Here is a 15,356-nt window from a genome sequence, read left to right as displayed (position 1 = left end):
TGTATATGAAGTGTGTTTAGTACAATATTATGTTGCCATAGTTTCCATAATCCTTTCATGATGCCGTATATCATGTTGCAAGGCAAAAAGAGCTGAACTGCGCTAAGACCCACCCAACAACAGCTTTTCTTTAAAGACGGACTTTAGTTTAAACAGAAGGAATGGAATGTCTATAAGAATGTTACACAACCTGTTTTGATTCTTATTCTTATTCTTTTTTTTTTTTCAGGGCAAGCAGCTAGGATATGGTTATTTTAGAAACTGGACTATTAACAGAGAAACAAATTCATAAAGCTTCACAGATTCCTCCAAAGAGAACCCACTGTAGATTTCAGTCTATGTACTGTATTGTAAGGCTAAATTTATGTAAAGTCTGTTTGTCTTGTGAGGAGACTGAAAGCTGAAAAGCAGTGGAGAGAAATGGGATGCTGAGCTCTACCTGTAGAGCTTCTGCATATACTCCAGCCCTTTTCTTCTATGGGGGTTTCAAGGTTGGAAGCAAAAAGCTACTGGGACAAGGAAAAAAAATGGGGAAATCATTCCAAAGTTAAAAATAACATTGGGTCAGTGTTAACCCTCACCTGCCAGTTCCTTGCTTAAACTGTCCCTATCCTGCTTTTATATATTCAAAATAATTTATATTTTAATACGCAGACTATTCTGCTATTATATATAATTTAGCCTGTAGGGAAGCTGAAAGTGGGGAAATGAATTTGATATCATTAGGAAAAGAAGCCAAATATGAATGACTTTTATATTCATGGTAGCAATATAAAATATAATTGAGAATAAGAGCTGTTTTGCATTTAACATTTTTATACAGACATTGTCATGAGTACTGATGGTGAGCAGGAGGGGACCCCTATCCAGGGGGGAAAATGCATGTGTAGTACTGAGGATTTGAGCTGTCATTCAAAGAGACACAGAACAGACCCGCCTTGACTTTTGGGGTTTATCTGTATGGGTTTTTCCCACGCTTCTTCAGTTTGTTAGGATTTTCTGTCTAATGTAGCACTCTAGTAAACACTAGAGACCTATTCCTTGTCTCAGCGTGGTTCCTGGCTGTTAGGACAGACATGTAAGAAATTACATGGATGTATGTTAAATATATGATGCATGAACACAAAAAATAAATATGCACAACTATATTATACAGATAAATTCAACATGAAACAGGGACTGTCAGCCACTCTCCCTCATCAGTTTCTGATACTTAATGCATAAAAGAGTTCAGTATTTCTGGTGGACATATACTTAGTGCTTACATTAAGGACAGGCAAGAAAAAAATCATATTAAGTACTCAGATTTTATGTGATAAATTTTGTTCTTTTTTCTTAGCACACGACAAGGCAACCCCTGTCTGAAATACAGTACTTTTAGCAGTATTAATATCTGAAAGCCAAATATTACCAAAACATAATAAACATAACCAAGCATTCCAACTTTTGGAATACAATCACTTCCTAGATTGGTGATGATTATGTGCCATCAAGTTGGTGTTGACTCTTAGCAACCTAATATATAGATTTTCTCCATGACGATCTGTCCCTAACCTGGTCCTTCAGGTCTTCAGACAAATGACCTCCTAAAGAGTATATAATATTGTGTGTAGCAATGGTAAAAAGAGCATTCTGGGCCTTGACTCTCATTTTTAATTGCTGTCTTCCTGAGAAAAAATAATGAACTGGGGTTTATAAGGACTTTTAGATAAAAATCAGAAAAACGGGTAACCATTATGAATGCAAATCCGTCAAAGAAAACAATAGCAAAATCAGAAATAGAGAAATGCTGGAGTGTATATTGGGAGTGTACAGAGAAAAATAAGGGAGAGTTAACAGACAAAACAATTTACAAGGATCCTCAGAAAAAGCTGAGTTGTACATAACTGTCCCTTTTAGACATGTTACAAACATACTTTTGCACCCTCTGCTGTCTAATTTCTACAATATCTGATGCATTTGAATGAAACATCATCAATATGCTGATGATTCCAAAGTCCATTTCTTATTTTCAAAGATCAGACTGAAGCCAGTAATGTACTGAGTGAAGGCAGAAAGCAAAACTTAGTCAATTAGAAGGTACTGCTGGTAGACTGGCAGACTCACCAGGAATATATTATTTGTTCTATTACTGATGGGGTTGTGCTCTCTCTTAAGAAGCAAATCTGCAGTTTTTGGATACTTGTGGACCAGGTCCATATGCATAAACTGCATTTCAACAGTTTTAACTTGTGCATCAGCTGTACACCCTCCTGGCAATAACCAGACAGTCTATTGCAAGGTCTTGTATGAGGGCCTGTTCATGAAGATTATGCAGAAATGGTAGTTGGTATAAAATACAGCAGTTAGTTAACCTAAGCCGTCAACGTTGGACATACAAGACCAATATTAAAAGAGCTCGATCTTATTTCTTTTTGTTTCTAGGTATAGTTGAAAATCTTGGTTTTGGTTTTTAAAAAGCTATGCAGCTTGGACTTGAATGTCTGAAGGACAGCTTCACACCCTTGAAACTGTTCAGTTTTTTAAAAAGTTCTGTGGAGGCCTTTATATGGTTTGCCAACTGAATGGGCTTTTACTGTGGTAATCTCCAACCACAAAACATCCTACCAAAGAAGCCCACTGCATACCAAATTTTAGGTGACTGGTTAAAAAAAAAGCTTATTATTTTAACTAAGAAAGACAGTTATTGCCCCCACTGAGTATTACTAAACAGTTATGTTGTCATTATTTCATTATGCTGCCTTTACATGACTGAATTGCTGAATTTTGTTTGAACTTAGGAATGTTTATTGGTAGCAACAAAGTTTCTAAATTAAATAGGAAGAAAAAGTATTTTTGCTTAACATTTTATATATAGTGAATCAAGGTGTTATGAGACTCATTTAGGGTTTTCTTTTAGTTTCAAAATGTACAAAGTAATTTACAGTTAAGTCCTATATTTGTTTATTCAGATTAAATGGGACTTATCCTTAGTAAGTGTGTATACATTTGTAGCCTTAGGCTTTAGAAGGGATTGTTAGAAGATAGATGAGCTTAGGAAATACTTTAATTATGTCCAAATATGCCATTATAAAAAATTAATAAAGTTGTATTAATACGCAAAATACCTGTATGCGTTCTTATGTGTTTCTGCAGGTCTCCTGAAGTCTTGAATGACTTTGTGCAGTTTTCTTCTGAACATCTATATGGCTTCTCTCCAGTATGAGTTCGAACATGACTTTTTAATCCATAACCTTGAGAAAGATTGTATGAATGTTTTAAAATCTTTTATTCCATCTCTCTTGAATTTTCTATGAATTTCAATTACTTGCATGTCTCTTTCACACCACTAAAATAGTAGGCTTGTATTATTTATAAATATTTAATTAAAATTTATAAAAAGAATCTTAACCCTTTACCTGTTGCAAATGCTTTTCCACAACCTGGATGGTCACACTGATATGGCCGATCTCCTGTGTGTGACCTTTCATGTACCTGTTGAAAGACAGAAATCACATATTTTGTAATGTGACTTTCCCAAGTAATGTTTAAATATTTTACTAGCCCTTGCACCAACTATGTACAGAATGTATAGAAAGTAGGAGCAAAAGTCATCTTGCCCATGCTGGCCAAAAGGAATTAGACGGACCATATTACAATTTGACTGATGTCTTAATATGGTTCAAAGAATTGTTTCTGTCAGCAAGTATGTATGCATAGGGTATCTAATAGTTTGCAAAAACAATGTCATTCTTATAGCAACACTGTAGTTAAAACCTTTGAAAGGAAGGCTGAAAAGCACAGAAGCAAGAGCTTCATCATTCATCTAAATTGACAAAACACTTTGCTAGAGAATGAGAGGAAACAACTCTGTGATCAGATTGCCTGACCCCAAACCCCCCACTGCAGAATAGTCACAATGTTTTTATTATTTTCAAAGAATTCTTATACCAAAATGTTCACTTTAGCCCTAATGCCTAATAAAGTATCAGCCAATGAGAAACACATTGGTTAATTAACATTTTTCTACTTGAACTGTAGTCCGTTCTCCATAGCAGCTAGAAAATGAAACTGATATACTACTACTAGTAGTTTTATTTATTAAGTGCTTTTAATTAAGCACAGTACAGAGAAATATTAAAATATATGAAGCATCCCTGTAAAAAAAAGTAAAATTTACGCTATCATCTGCCAGATGTGGACTACATTTATATCATTTTCTGATCAGTATCTTATTGCAAAGAACAACTGGAAAGCTTGGATTGTTTTTCAACAATAACCTTAAGGTGATGAGCAGTAGTGTACAATTTTCCACAGCCATCATAGTCACAGCGAAAAGCCTTATCTCCACTTGACTGTGACTTAGCTGATACTCTTGTGCTATGACTCTGCAAGACAATCTAAACGGAAAGAAATGACAAGATTAATATTTCAGTCATATGTAAATTCCAGAAAAAGCAGCTGCATTAGAAAACAAAAGAGTACCTTAAAATGGCACAATTCAAAATGTTGCATACTTCTCTTGGCACCTAAATATCAGTATTTTCCTAAAGATTTCTTAATCATCAATTTCTAACTTAAGTTTTTTTTTAATTACATAAAGATGCATTGCAATCAGACAGCATGAAGTACAATTGAATAGGGCTGTGCAGTGTTGGATCTGAAGGGGAGAAGGTGCTTTGGAAGATACAGGGCCCTCATATAGCACCCATGGGCAACTGTTTTTCTAGAGATTAAGCACCTTTAATCTCTAGAAAAACTTCTTTTAGGTTAAGGAGTCAACAGGTGCTGGGTGCATAAACATATACCTTCTTTAGCTCTAAAAGTCTACCCAGCCCTCAAAGTGAATTGCCAATAAAAGCTGTTTGCCACATTTTGGACTAGTCTGTTTTTGTTTTTTGGTGTTTTTTTTTATAGAAGTATTAAAAAGAGAACTTTCAGACAGTCTATTAAAACTGTATAGAGCTTTTTAAACTATGATAGAAATATCCAGGTTTCCCTGTTTTTTCTTTTATAAAATTTGAAGTTTATTTCTTAGTTATACTTTTAATTATTCAAACATATCATATAATTGGTTAATCCTTATCTAAGATGAAAGAAGAATTTAAGGTTTGTATTTTTTGTTTTCTCTGTAACTTTATTTCTGTTTATTTAATTAAGCAAAAAAATTTGAAAAAACAAATTTATTATTATTATTATTAACTAAATTTGTATGCCACTAAATCTTATAAAGTCATAGAAGCTTACAACAACAGAAAAACAAACTTCCATGTAAAATTCCAACCCATCTCCCAGCAACCCACAATCAACTCAACTCAACTCAACTCAACTCAACTCTTTATTTTGGTCACTGACCAGCACTGCTTTACACAATCAACCAAACAATTTGATTAGAATAAAATAGTCAGAACCAGAAACACTGGGCTTGAATATGAGTTAATTCAGATAACAAAGTAAGGCAAAATGTTTATTTCTGCTAATACTATTACTTGTAAGGCTAAAATAATTATTATTGCTAGTACTAATACTATAACTCTGTAATTCTCATTTAACCATATTTTCAAATCTATACCTACAAACTAACCATTAGAGCTAAGATACATAATCTGGGTAGAAAGACTTAAATCTGAAATTTCTAAATTTATGAAGCTGGAGGAGCAATCACCTCTCATCTGACTTTACTAGCAGCAAAAGAAATTTGGCAACGTCAAGAGATAGACTGCCTGATCAGGCTTCCAGGGGAGGTATGACATACTGAAGATAGCTCTGCAAAAGCGGAGCCGATGACTGCGGCAAAGACCAAGTAACCACTGAACAGCCCGGTTCCTTGGAACCTCTCCAGATAAGGAGAAGATGGGAGATTGCCCACATGTGCTCTTGATGGCTGCTCCCCGCAAGGAGACTGCAGGACAGCGGTTTTCCGTGGGTTCGAGCGCCAGGAAACAAGGGATTAGTCATCTTGCTTGCAACCACAGTGCAGACTTTTAAAGGACACTAAATTCACAAACCTCACTTTCTAATCACTTTCGGATTACAGCTCTCTCCTTTGACTAGATAAGTAGATACAGTATGTGTGGAAACTCTGTAATGCTCTGCAAATGTCCACTGGTAATCTTTTTCTTTTCATCTTGCATGGAGAGGAGGGATTATCCTTGGATGAAATTTATTTAGATATATCTCAGCCTTTTTCTGTTGTGAATGGACAATATGATTTAAAAGTACATGGAAAGGCATTCTGCACATACTAAGTATAACACATTTCTTTATATGGGCAATAGAATATTCTTATTAAATTTCTTAGTAAAAAGCAGGTCCTTTGGTGAACAAAACCGAGGATTTGTTTTTGTTCTGATTTTAGCAAAATCTGAGGACAAATTAGTCTATTACATACCTGCATTTTTTTATCTTGTTCACTGTCACCTATCATCCCAGTGCTACCAACACTGTCACTTCCATCAATAGACACCTAACAATAAAAAAGCATAAACATCTTTAAAATCTGCTTTGTGCTTGTCCAATTTCACAAAAATTTATTCTCTGTGAAGTCGTCTTCAACCTAATCAAATATTCTTATACAATAAATTAAATAGCAGATTTCCCATGGTTGTTTTAAATAACAATTAGAACTTCCAAACTACAGTTGGCTTAGGGGCTGCAAACAGTGGGGAGGGCTGCATTGTCCACTGTGGTGTACAGAATTGCAGTCTAAGCAGCCAACATTAATTATACTGTATATATGCAAACAAAGGTCAAGGTCTCTTAAATTTGCATAGTGAATTTCTTAATATTGATTTGAATGCAGACATATTCCTTCTGCTTATGGAAGAGTCTTTCATCAAGTGGAAGGTTTACTGGTGGAAACAGAGGAAGATACAATTTTTGCTTATTTTTCATTCATATTTGTCTGAGGATTCCCTAATTCTCCAGAATAGCATTTTATGAGTCAATGGCCATTATTACTCTTGCAACAGTAGGAATACCTAGTGAACACAGTTCTGCCACAGGGGAAAAAAAATTGTAGCACACAACTGTTGAAATGCCTAAAATCCTTCTTTGTTATTGAAATCATCTTTAAAAATTTGATCATTCTTAACATTCTTGCCTCCAAGAAGCTGTAATAAATATAGAACTGATATATTGACATAAAATATGTTATTAATTTTCCTTATAGATGATTTATGATCAGCATTACTTTCTCAAGACTTTTTTGTTTGCTCCAAATATAAAACCACTGATGCTATATTTCTATTAATAATTTAATATCCTGTATTCCTTTATATGTGCATTTCTTTTATCATACTCCTAATGGTCTGCTGTACTCCTCTGCAGTCCCAGTAAACTGTTTCAAACCTCCATTCTCTTCAAATACCAATCCTACCATATTTTTAATACAGCCAGTTTGACTTTAAGTAGCTGGGTCCACACACTGCACAGGATTTCCTTAAATATATTTTACTGAATAAGCTACGCTTGTGGGTTCACACAACATGCTAAGTGATAAACAAGCAAACTATATTTTGGCTTAGCACAATATATGAGCCCAACTACTGACTACTCCCCCATATAATTCAATACATTTTTATTGCAATAAAATTCACTTTGATTTTATCATGTTCACCAATAAAAACTATATAAATGTAAGTGTAAAGCAAAGTACCTTGGCTGCATATTGTTCCAGAGCAGTTATAGTATCTGGATCAATAGTAGCATCTCCTGTGTGAAGACCTGCCACTGTGCCATCCGCCTGAATAGCTAATATAGTATCTGATTGTGGCACTTGTACAGTATGGTGAATGTAAGCAGTGGTCCCATCTTCCAGTTGTACTGCTTGCAGGGCACTCTGGTCATAACTGTCTGATAAATTATTTAAGATGAATATTAAGACAATACATCATCTATCTATCCTAAAAGGAAGGGAACTCTCTATTCCATTCAACTGGAATATAATGTTTAAATATCATGAGAATTACCACCTCCCCTTAAATAAAATGCACCTTCAAGGAGTTGTCAATAGGTGCAATATATGTGCTCTGAATCATTTCCCCCCTTTGAATCCAGATCTCCGCACAGATCTACTACAGAATAAACGGAGCTGCACACACAATTACAGAATTGTCGTACAGGATGTTTTAATTGTTTTTCTTTTAACTTCTGCAGTAAAAAAAATGATTGTTGCTGAATTCCAGACCAAGCTTTCAGGTTACAAAGTCAATTACTTGTTTTGTGGTGTAAATACAATGTGAAATACACTGGTTAATTTCAAAAGTTTAGAACTTATACATTGTTTATGTCAGGGGTCCCCAACCCCCGGGCTGCGGACCGGTACCAGTCCATGGCCTGTTAGGAACTGGGCCACACAACAGGAAGTGAGCAGGTGGGCGAGCAAATCTCTCGCCCCTTTTTCCTCCCTGGATCAGGTCTTACACGGGAGGGGGGCAGTCTCCTCACCCTCTCCTCCTTTTGCTCGCTGCCGGGATGGATCTGAGCACGCAGTAAAGTTTTCCCTGCTGAGCAGCACAGCAAAGCCAGGGCACTGCTTGGAGGGGTGGGGGCGGCGGGGTGTCCCCCTCCCCTTCTCCCCTGGGAGCACTGCCCGAGTGCAGGCGCACATTGCGAAGCCTTGCCCAGGGTGTGCCAGTGGGCAGATCCACTGCAGTCTTGGTGGGCGGCCAGTGGGTGACGTCAACGCGAGGTGTCGTGGGCTGTGGGAAGGTGCCTTAAAGGGGCCGGCTTGCAGGATCACGAGCATGTGGAGGGATCGCTCTGCCTGGGGGAACTTGGCAGGGCAGAGGACAATTTGCACGGGGCGCCCACTTGGAGAAGCTGCTGTGCTTGGCGCAAAGAGGGGAGTCCAGCTGCTGCTTGGCGCTGCTCTTCGCTTCCGAGCCCGGATATGGCTCTTGGTCTGTCCGCAGCAGCAGCCCACCTTCTCCGCCCAGCCCCTGCAGAATCTGAACAGGAGACCCGCTCCCCTGGCCACCTCCTGCTTCGCTTCTTCCTCGTCGCAGTGGACCTCCCTGCCCAGGGCCAGAAAAGAAGGCTGGAGCGGGTGGTCCTGCCTTCTGATGGTGCCAAGCAGGGCCACAACTGGGGGGGGGGGCAAGCAGGGCAAGTGCCCCGGGCACCACACTGGAGAGTGCCAAAATGAGTGCTGGGGGGCACCAAAATGGGCACAGAATCCATGTTTGCCCCAGGTAACACAGACCTTAGATGCAGGCCTGCCCCCCCCAGCCCATGAAAAAATTGTCTTCCACGAAACCGGTCCCTGGTGCCAAAAAGATTGGGAACCGCTGGTTTATGTGATTAGAAATAAAATAAATGTGTTGGTTTTGTATGACCCTTCAGCAATATGTCACCAATGGCACTTATTTATCAAATTTGTCACCACCCATCTCCCCCCACCGGAGGGACTTGCCTGTTGAAAGAAATAGTTCAGGTGATTTTGGTTGACATCACTCTATAATCCCATGTGTTCCCTAGGGAAACATCATGGGAACTAACGCGGCAAGCTACAAAGCCAGTAAGTGAAAATCACTTCCCCCAGTGAAAGCATATGCTAAATGTTGGTCCCTTCTGTAAAGAAAAGCATTCAAATAGGGCAAATCTTGAATAACCCATTACCTTTCATAAAATAAAACAGAAATTGAAATAACTTTGTTTAATGGAAAATCAACAATATACTGACATGTAATTTACCTTTTGAAGTGTGATGAATGAAAGCTGTTGTTCCATCTTCAAGCTGAACTGCCTGCCCATCTTCTAAATGAAGACTGTCTCCTACATCAAAAAAGGAAAACTCCATTTCAATGATATACAATAATTACAAATGTTTAAGGCCTTATTTTACTATTTTATCATGCACTAGAAAATATATTAACTAAAATGAACTTTGAAGTTCAAACCAATGATATTTTATACAGTAAGTTAAAATAATAAAGTATTATAATGCATTTTATCATGAAGTCAATAGATTTATATTTGTATTTAATGAAATATACTTACTACTTTTAGACATGGGAACATGTTGGACATAAGCAGCTGAACCATCTTCCAGCTGTATCACCTGACCATCCATTAATTTGCCATCTGAAATATGTGTATATTGAACATTTAGCAGCACATCATCTCCATCAAAAAGAGCAACCTGTACAGAAACAGGCTACGCTGGGCAAATTTATTCCTGAAATGCATTCTCAACATGCAGAAATATTTTCCATGTGTCATCCTCCAAACTTAAACTCAGCATCCAGCATCTGGAGTTACATATGCTATCTTTCTTGCTGCACTGGAATTGTACAGAAAATGTCTTCAAGTCAGTTACCATACCTGATGTTGGATCAGATCACCTGTTGGGAGGCTGAGAAGTTGAATTAACATGACTGTCCATCTTTCAATTCCCCAGACAGATGAACAGCATTATTAATACACAGATCATATGGACTGGAAGAGATCCTGGGGGTAACAGAATTCATATAATGTGCTGGACTGGAGCTCATAATGCAGCCAAGAAAGTAAGATCTACCTACATTAATGTTAATTCTATTTTGACTCTATCATTCTTTTACTCAAGTAAAGCAGGGTGTATGTGTGTGAAAATCAGAGGATACTTATCCTTTCCCAATCAAAATAGGAGTTCAAATTCATTTTCAGGAGAGTAAATATTGGGATGCTGTTCTCATATATCTAGACTGATCTGGATTTCAAGGAAATCTAATTACATCTAGTTTTCTCAGAATTGACCCCATGGCTCATTTTAAACTCTTTCTTTCTCTCTCTCTCTCTCTCTCTCTCTCTCTATATATATATATATATATATATATATATATATTAATAAAACAGCTAAAAAAGTTTGGACAGTTTTTGTCCTATATCCATTCTCTTCTTTTTAAGAAAGATTGTTGAGTAGGTGGTCATGTGGCAGCTTCACCAAACTCTGGAAGAAACAGATTTATCTGGATCCCCTTCAGTCGTGTTTCAAACCCAGGCATGGGACCAAAACAGCATTGATCACTCTTATGGATGACCTCAGGTGGGAGTGGAATGGGAGTATTGTGTCTGGATGGGGAAAAATCGGCTTGAGCTCAACCTGAGCAAGACTGAATGGCTTTGGGTTTTAGGGTTTCCTAGATCCTGTGATCTTCCATCTTTAATTTTGAGTGGGATCGCACTACCTAAAACAGAACTGGTGTGCAATATGGAAGTCCTCCTGGGCTTCTGGCTCCTGTTTGAGGAACAGGTGGCAGCCATAGATCTTTGCACAATTTTGTCTTGTAAGACAGTTGTACCTTTCCTGGTCTGGGAGGCACTGCTCACAGTCACTCATGCCTTAGTCACTTTTCGAGTGGATTACTTTAATGTGCTTTACATGGGACTGCCCTTGAAAAACATCTGGAAGCTGTAACTTGTCCAGGATGCAGCAGCACAGGCAGTTATGGGCATATTTTGGTATGCCCATGTTATACCTTTGCTTTGCAAGTAGCACTGGCTTCCAGTATGTTTCCAAGTACAATTCAAAGTGCTAGCTGCCACCTTTAAAGCCCTTCAAGTCATGGGTCTAGGTTATTTGCAGGGCTGCCTCTCTCCAATTGTTTTTTTCATTAGGAAAAACATTAGGTCTGACTGAAAAGGCATGCTTTCAGTCCTGTCAATTAGCAGATGGAAGGCAGTTTTTTTTCTGTTGCAGTGCCTGCTGTTTGCAACACCATACCCCCTTTTTTAATTTACATTTATTGAAAGATTTACATAGAGTAAAAAGTCAAATCTAAAGAAAAAGCTGGAAGAGAAAGAAAAAAGAAGGAAAAGGTGCAACAAAAGAAAAAACAGAGAACTAAAGTTAAGAAATATCATGACTTCCAACCTTCTTTTCAACAGATATCGACAAATCTATCGTCTCCCCTCCCTTTTGTCTCTTCTGGAAATCCCTTCAACCCCATATTAAATTCTCATCTTTTTCAATCATTAAAATCCATAAACCATCATTTCACTTTTTTCTTTTTTTAGCAAAAAGTCCATAAAAGGTTTCTAATCTCTTAAAAAAACACTTGTTGCTTTCTCCCTGACCAAACAGATCAGTTTTGCCATTTCCGCTAACTCTGACAGTTTTATGATCCGTTCCTCTGTTGTGGGAATTTCAATACTCTTCCATCTTTATGCATATAATAATCTTGCTGCTGTTACCATATACAAAATTAATCTTCCATGAGTCTTTTCTAATTCAGTATCCATAAGTCCCAATAAAAAATGTTCTGGTTTCTTGCAATACTGATCTTTAAAATTCTTTGTATCGTTGTATGCATTTGTATCCAAAATTTCTTGGCTTTTTCAGCAACACAATACCCTAATCTCACAGGCTTTCAAAAATTCAAAAACCTGGATGTGTTCCCAGGCGTGGGGGTTGGCAAGTTAGTGGGAAGCCACGACAATTTTATTATTGAGTAGGTTTGCCCTTGGTTTCCATTATAGATCTTATTAATGCATTTTAATGTTTATTTTTGTATTGTTTTTTATCTCATGTTAGCTGCTCACAATCATTATGGCAAAAGGCAGCATATAAATCATATAAATAAATAAATAAATAAATAAAAAATATATTGAGAAAATGTTAATTAAGACTGCTAATCTGTAAAAGGATTAGAAGTACTTAAAGTACCTAAAAGTTTAAAAATAGTGTATCTTTGGACCTGAATATTATATGAGTTACAACAGTGCCCTAAATATTGCAGGAGTTGTAACAGTACAATAGCTTTATGCACCAAAACAGGTAAAGAACTATTCAGATAAAAAGACAAAGTCCTTAAAATCCTACTCTGTCCTATACACTTATGTCAGTACAAGATCTCATTCCCACATGGTTCTTATATCATGACAGAAGCCCCCTGTATATCATTCCTTCATCCACATAAAATTTTCTTTTACAATATAAGCACCTTATTGCTGCTTTGTTTCAAGAATGGTGCCTGATCTTGACCTTATAGCACAGTAACTAGATCTATCTCTTCCTCTGAAACAGAATAAATTATTAGCCTCCTACAAAGTATTCCCTTCTTACGTCTACCCAGAACTGAGTATTACAGACTTACTTTGATGTAGCAATGTACGGAATTTAGCTCAGAAATGCTAAAACCACATTAGGAGCCTATTTTATACACATATTCAAGTAAGTTAAGCCATGGAAAGAAATTACCAGGCTGTAGCCCAGAGCCAGCTTTCAGATCCCAGCTGCAGCCTCCTTTTCTGAAGTGTGGCAATTATACCTATGAAAGCTTCATTGGAAACCTAACTATCCCCAAGAATTGTGTATGCTTGTATATATGCATGTAAATCAGAAAATGTGTGTGTGTAGGTATCAGAATCTACGTAAGTTAAATTTTACTTATGTGTACCTGTGTGTATTGGGGAAAGTGTGCAAATGAACGAGGGAATTTTTGAAGTGGGATGTGTAGTGATCTTACACAATTGTTGTAGCCCTGCCCACCAATACCACAGTCTCCTCAGAAGTTTAATTTAAGGGAATGCAATCCAGACTTTAAAAAACAGGCAGGACAATACCCATGGCTTTAATGAGGTAGACATTTGTTGCTGTTGTTTTTTGTTTTATCTGGAACTGTTTCCATTTCATGCTTGTATAAAGTGGAACAGATATTCAAATCTTCTCTAATTGTGAACACATACAGTATATAGAGGTTCTGCTGGTTCTAGATTAATGTGCATAGCCGTAATTTTTTTTGGTCAAGCTTCTATTAATATTTATAACAAATAAAATTTTACTTTGTAAAGTACTCGCAGTATGAAAGAATAAGCTTCTGAGATCATTTTTATTAAATTAATTGCAATAATGCTGTTCTAGATATACCTTTTGAATTGTGTTGTATATAGGCAGTGGATCCATCAGAAAGAGTAACTGCCTGTAAGCTCACTCCTTCCATGTTGTCCAAGTTGTCTCCATCTACAACAATAAACAACTGGTTAGTACTGCATTTGCAGCACTAACGACCCCATTTACTGCATGAATTACTAAGACATTTTAACCTTTTGGTAATATTCTGAGTTAATTTTATGGTGCATTTTAAAACCCAAAGTACCAGTGTATGTTTTTTTAAGTTCAGCCAGATTTGGCCTTGTTGCCAAGGGGTATTATCCAGACAACTTACCTTGTACAGCGACAGCTTCTGTTAAACAGAGAGTTACATGCTGAGCTTCCATCCCTCCTCCAGAGAACTCCGTCATTCCCTGAGAATCTCGATTTATCTGGGCTAATAACATTGTCTACCTAAACATAACATAAAGTGAATGCACATAATATTTGAATTACATTCCAACAGTATTCTTTACACCAAAATTTTAATATTTCTCAGACCACTAAGTATTTGTGATTATTTTTTTTAGGGAAGAAATAATTTTGCAAATCCTTATAATCCTCATTTTAATACTCAGGTGAGGCATATCAGGAATCCTTGCTCTGCACAAAAATTTTGGCCAAATTATTTTAAAATCTTATTTTGAATAATTTTGTCTTCCAAGGGAAAAGCTTGATTGTGACATGTGAAAGGCTCAAATATAATTAATAAGTAAACATTCTGAGGGGAACAGTTTATGCAGAAAAATGGGGAAAGTTCTAAGGAATTGATACCCCTTTCTGAATGGGGAGGAGTTGGGGGTTGAAACAGAAATATACAAATTGATTTATTTTATAGAAAATACCACAGAATTAATACAAAGTCAGGTCAATTGGCTACTGCAAACTCATAAAATAGGGTCTTCAGCTGGTTTTTCTACATTTGCTCTACAATAGCTACTAAATAGAAGAAAGCAGGTGGCAGCCCTGAGCTTTCAAAAAAGCTAATCAGGATCAGACTTGAGACTAGTTATCTACAGGAAATTCCAGGGCTATAGGATAGACTAGAAAGTTGGAAAACATCCTGGAAGATGGCAGTGGCAAACCACTTCCATTTTGTTGCAAAAAACAACACAATTTTGTTTGCATACAGATATCTAGAGCTGAACTTGACTCAAGGTATTTATTATTTATTGAAGACTCACAGGATACTTTACTTTTTCTTACAAAGTACTGATATTACAAGATATGGATTAAATCAGGATAGACATTCCCAGAAGTCCAGTTTCACTTGAAGACAGGTTTTGACATTGCAAGTTTTTGTGGCCAGGGACTGAATAAAATTCAAGTACATGATAATGGTATTCTTTTTTAATTTTGTGGGTTTTAAGTGGGGCTTTACATGTTAATCCTAGGGTTAGCACATCTATTTTACTTGTATTTTTTAAAAAGCAGAAAACTGAGCTGCTAATTTTTGGCATTTTGCTGTTGATTTGCAAGAACGTAATCCTGGAATGATCTGAGGACTACAAAAAAGGCCCAG

The 15,356-nt window shown here is 36.9% G+C and overlaps 1 protein-coding gene across 3 annotated transcripts in view; it reads right to left on the bottom strand.

The window, feature by feature from the left end:
* Window positions 1-15,356, bottom strand: part of ZNF143 (zinc finger protein 143) — a 30,752-nt gene that overhangs the window by 8,066 nt on the left and 7,330 nt on the right. For all 3 annotated transcript variants that reach the window (XM_063289449.1, XM_063289451.1, XM_063289450.1), the window contains 9 exons: window positions 14,130-14,248; window positions 13,832-13,924; window positions 9,982-10,065; window positions 9,676-9,756; window positions 7,637-7,833; window positions 6,371-6,445; window positions 4,260-4,379; window positions 3,399-3,474; window positions 3,108-3,233 (listed from right to left, as the gene is read on the bottom strand). In XM_063289449.1, the coding sequence (XP_063145519.1) occupies window positions 3,108-3,233; window positions 3,399-3,474; window positions 4,260-4,379; window positions 6,371-6,445; window positions 7,637-7,833; window positions 9,676-9,756; window positions 9,982-10,065; window positions 13,832-13,924; window positions 14,130-14,241 (964 nt within the window). In that variant the 5' untranslated portion in view covers window positions 14,242-14,248. The remainder of the gene's footprint in view (window positions 1-3,107; window positions 3,234-3,398; window positions 3,475-4,259; window positions 4,380-6,370; window positions 6,446-7,636; window positions 7,834-9,675; window positions 9,757-9,981; window positions 10,066-13,831; window positions 13,925-14,129; window positions 14,249-15,356) is intronic.

Source organism: Candoia aspera, chromosome 1 (genome assembly GCF_035149785.1).
Source record: "Candoia aspera isolate rCanAsp1 chromosome 1, rCanAsp1.hap2, whole genome shotgun sequence".
In the NCBI taxonomy this organism is placed as follows: Eukaryota; Metazoa; Chordata; class Lepidosauria; order Squamata; family Boidae; genus Candoia; species Candoia aspera.
Note: the sequence above shows the minus strand (reverse complement) of the source record. Positions and strands in the feature narration are given on the sequence as shown.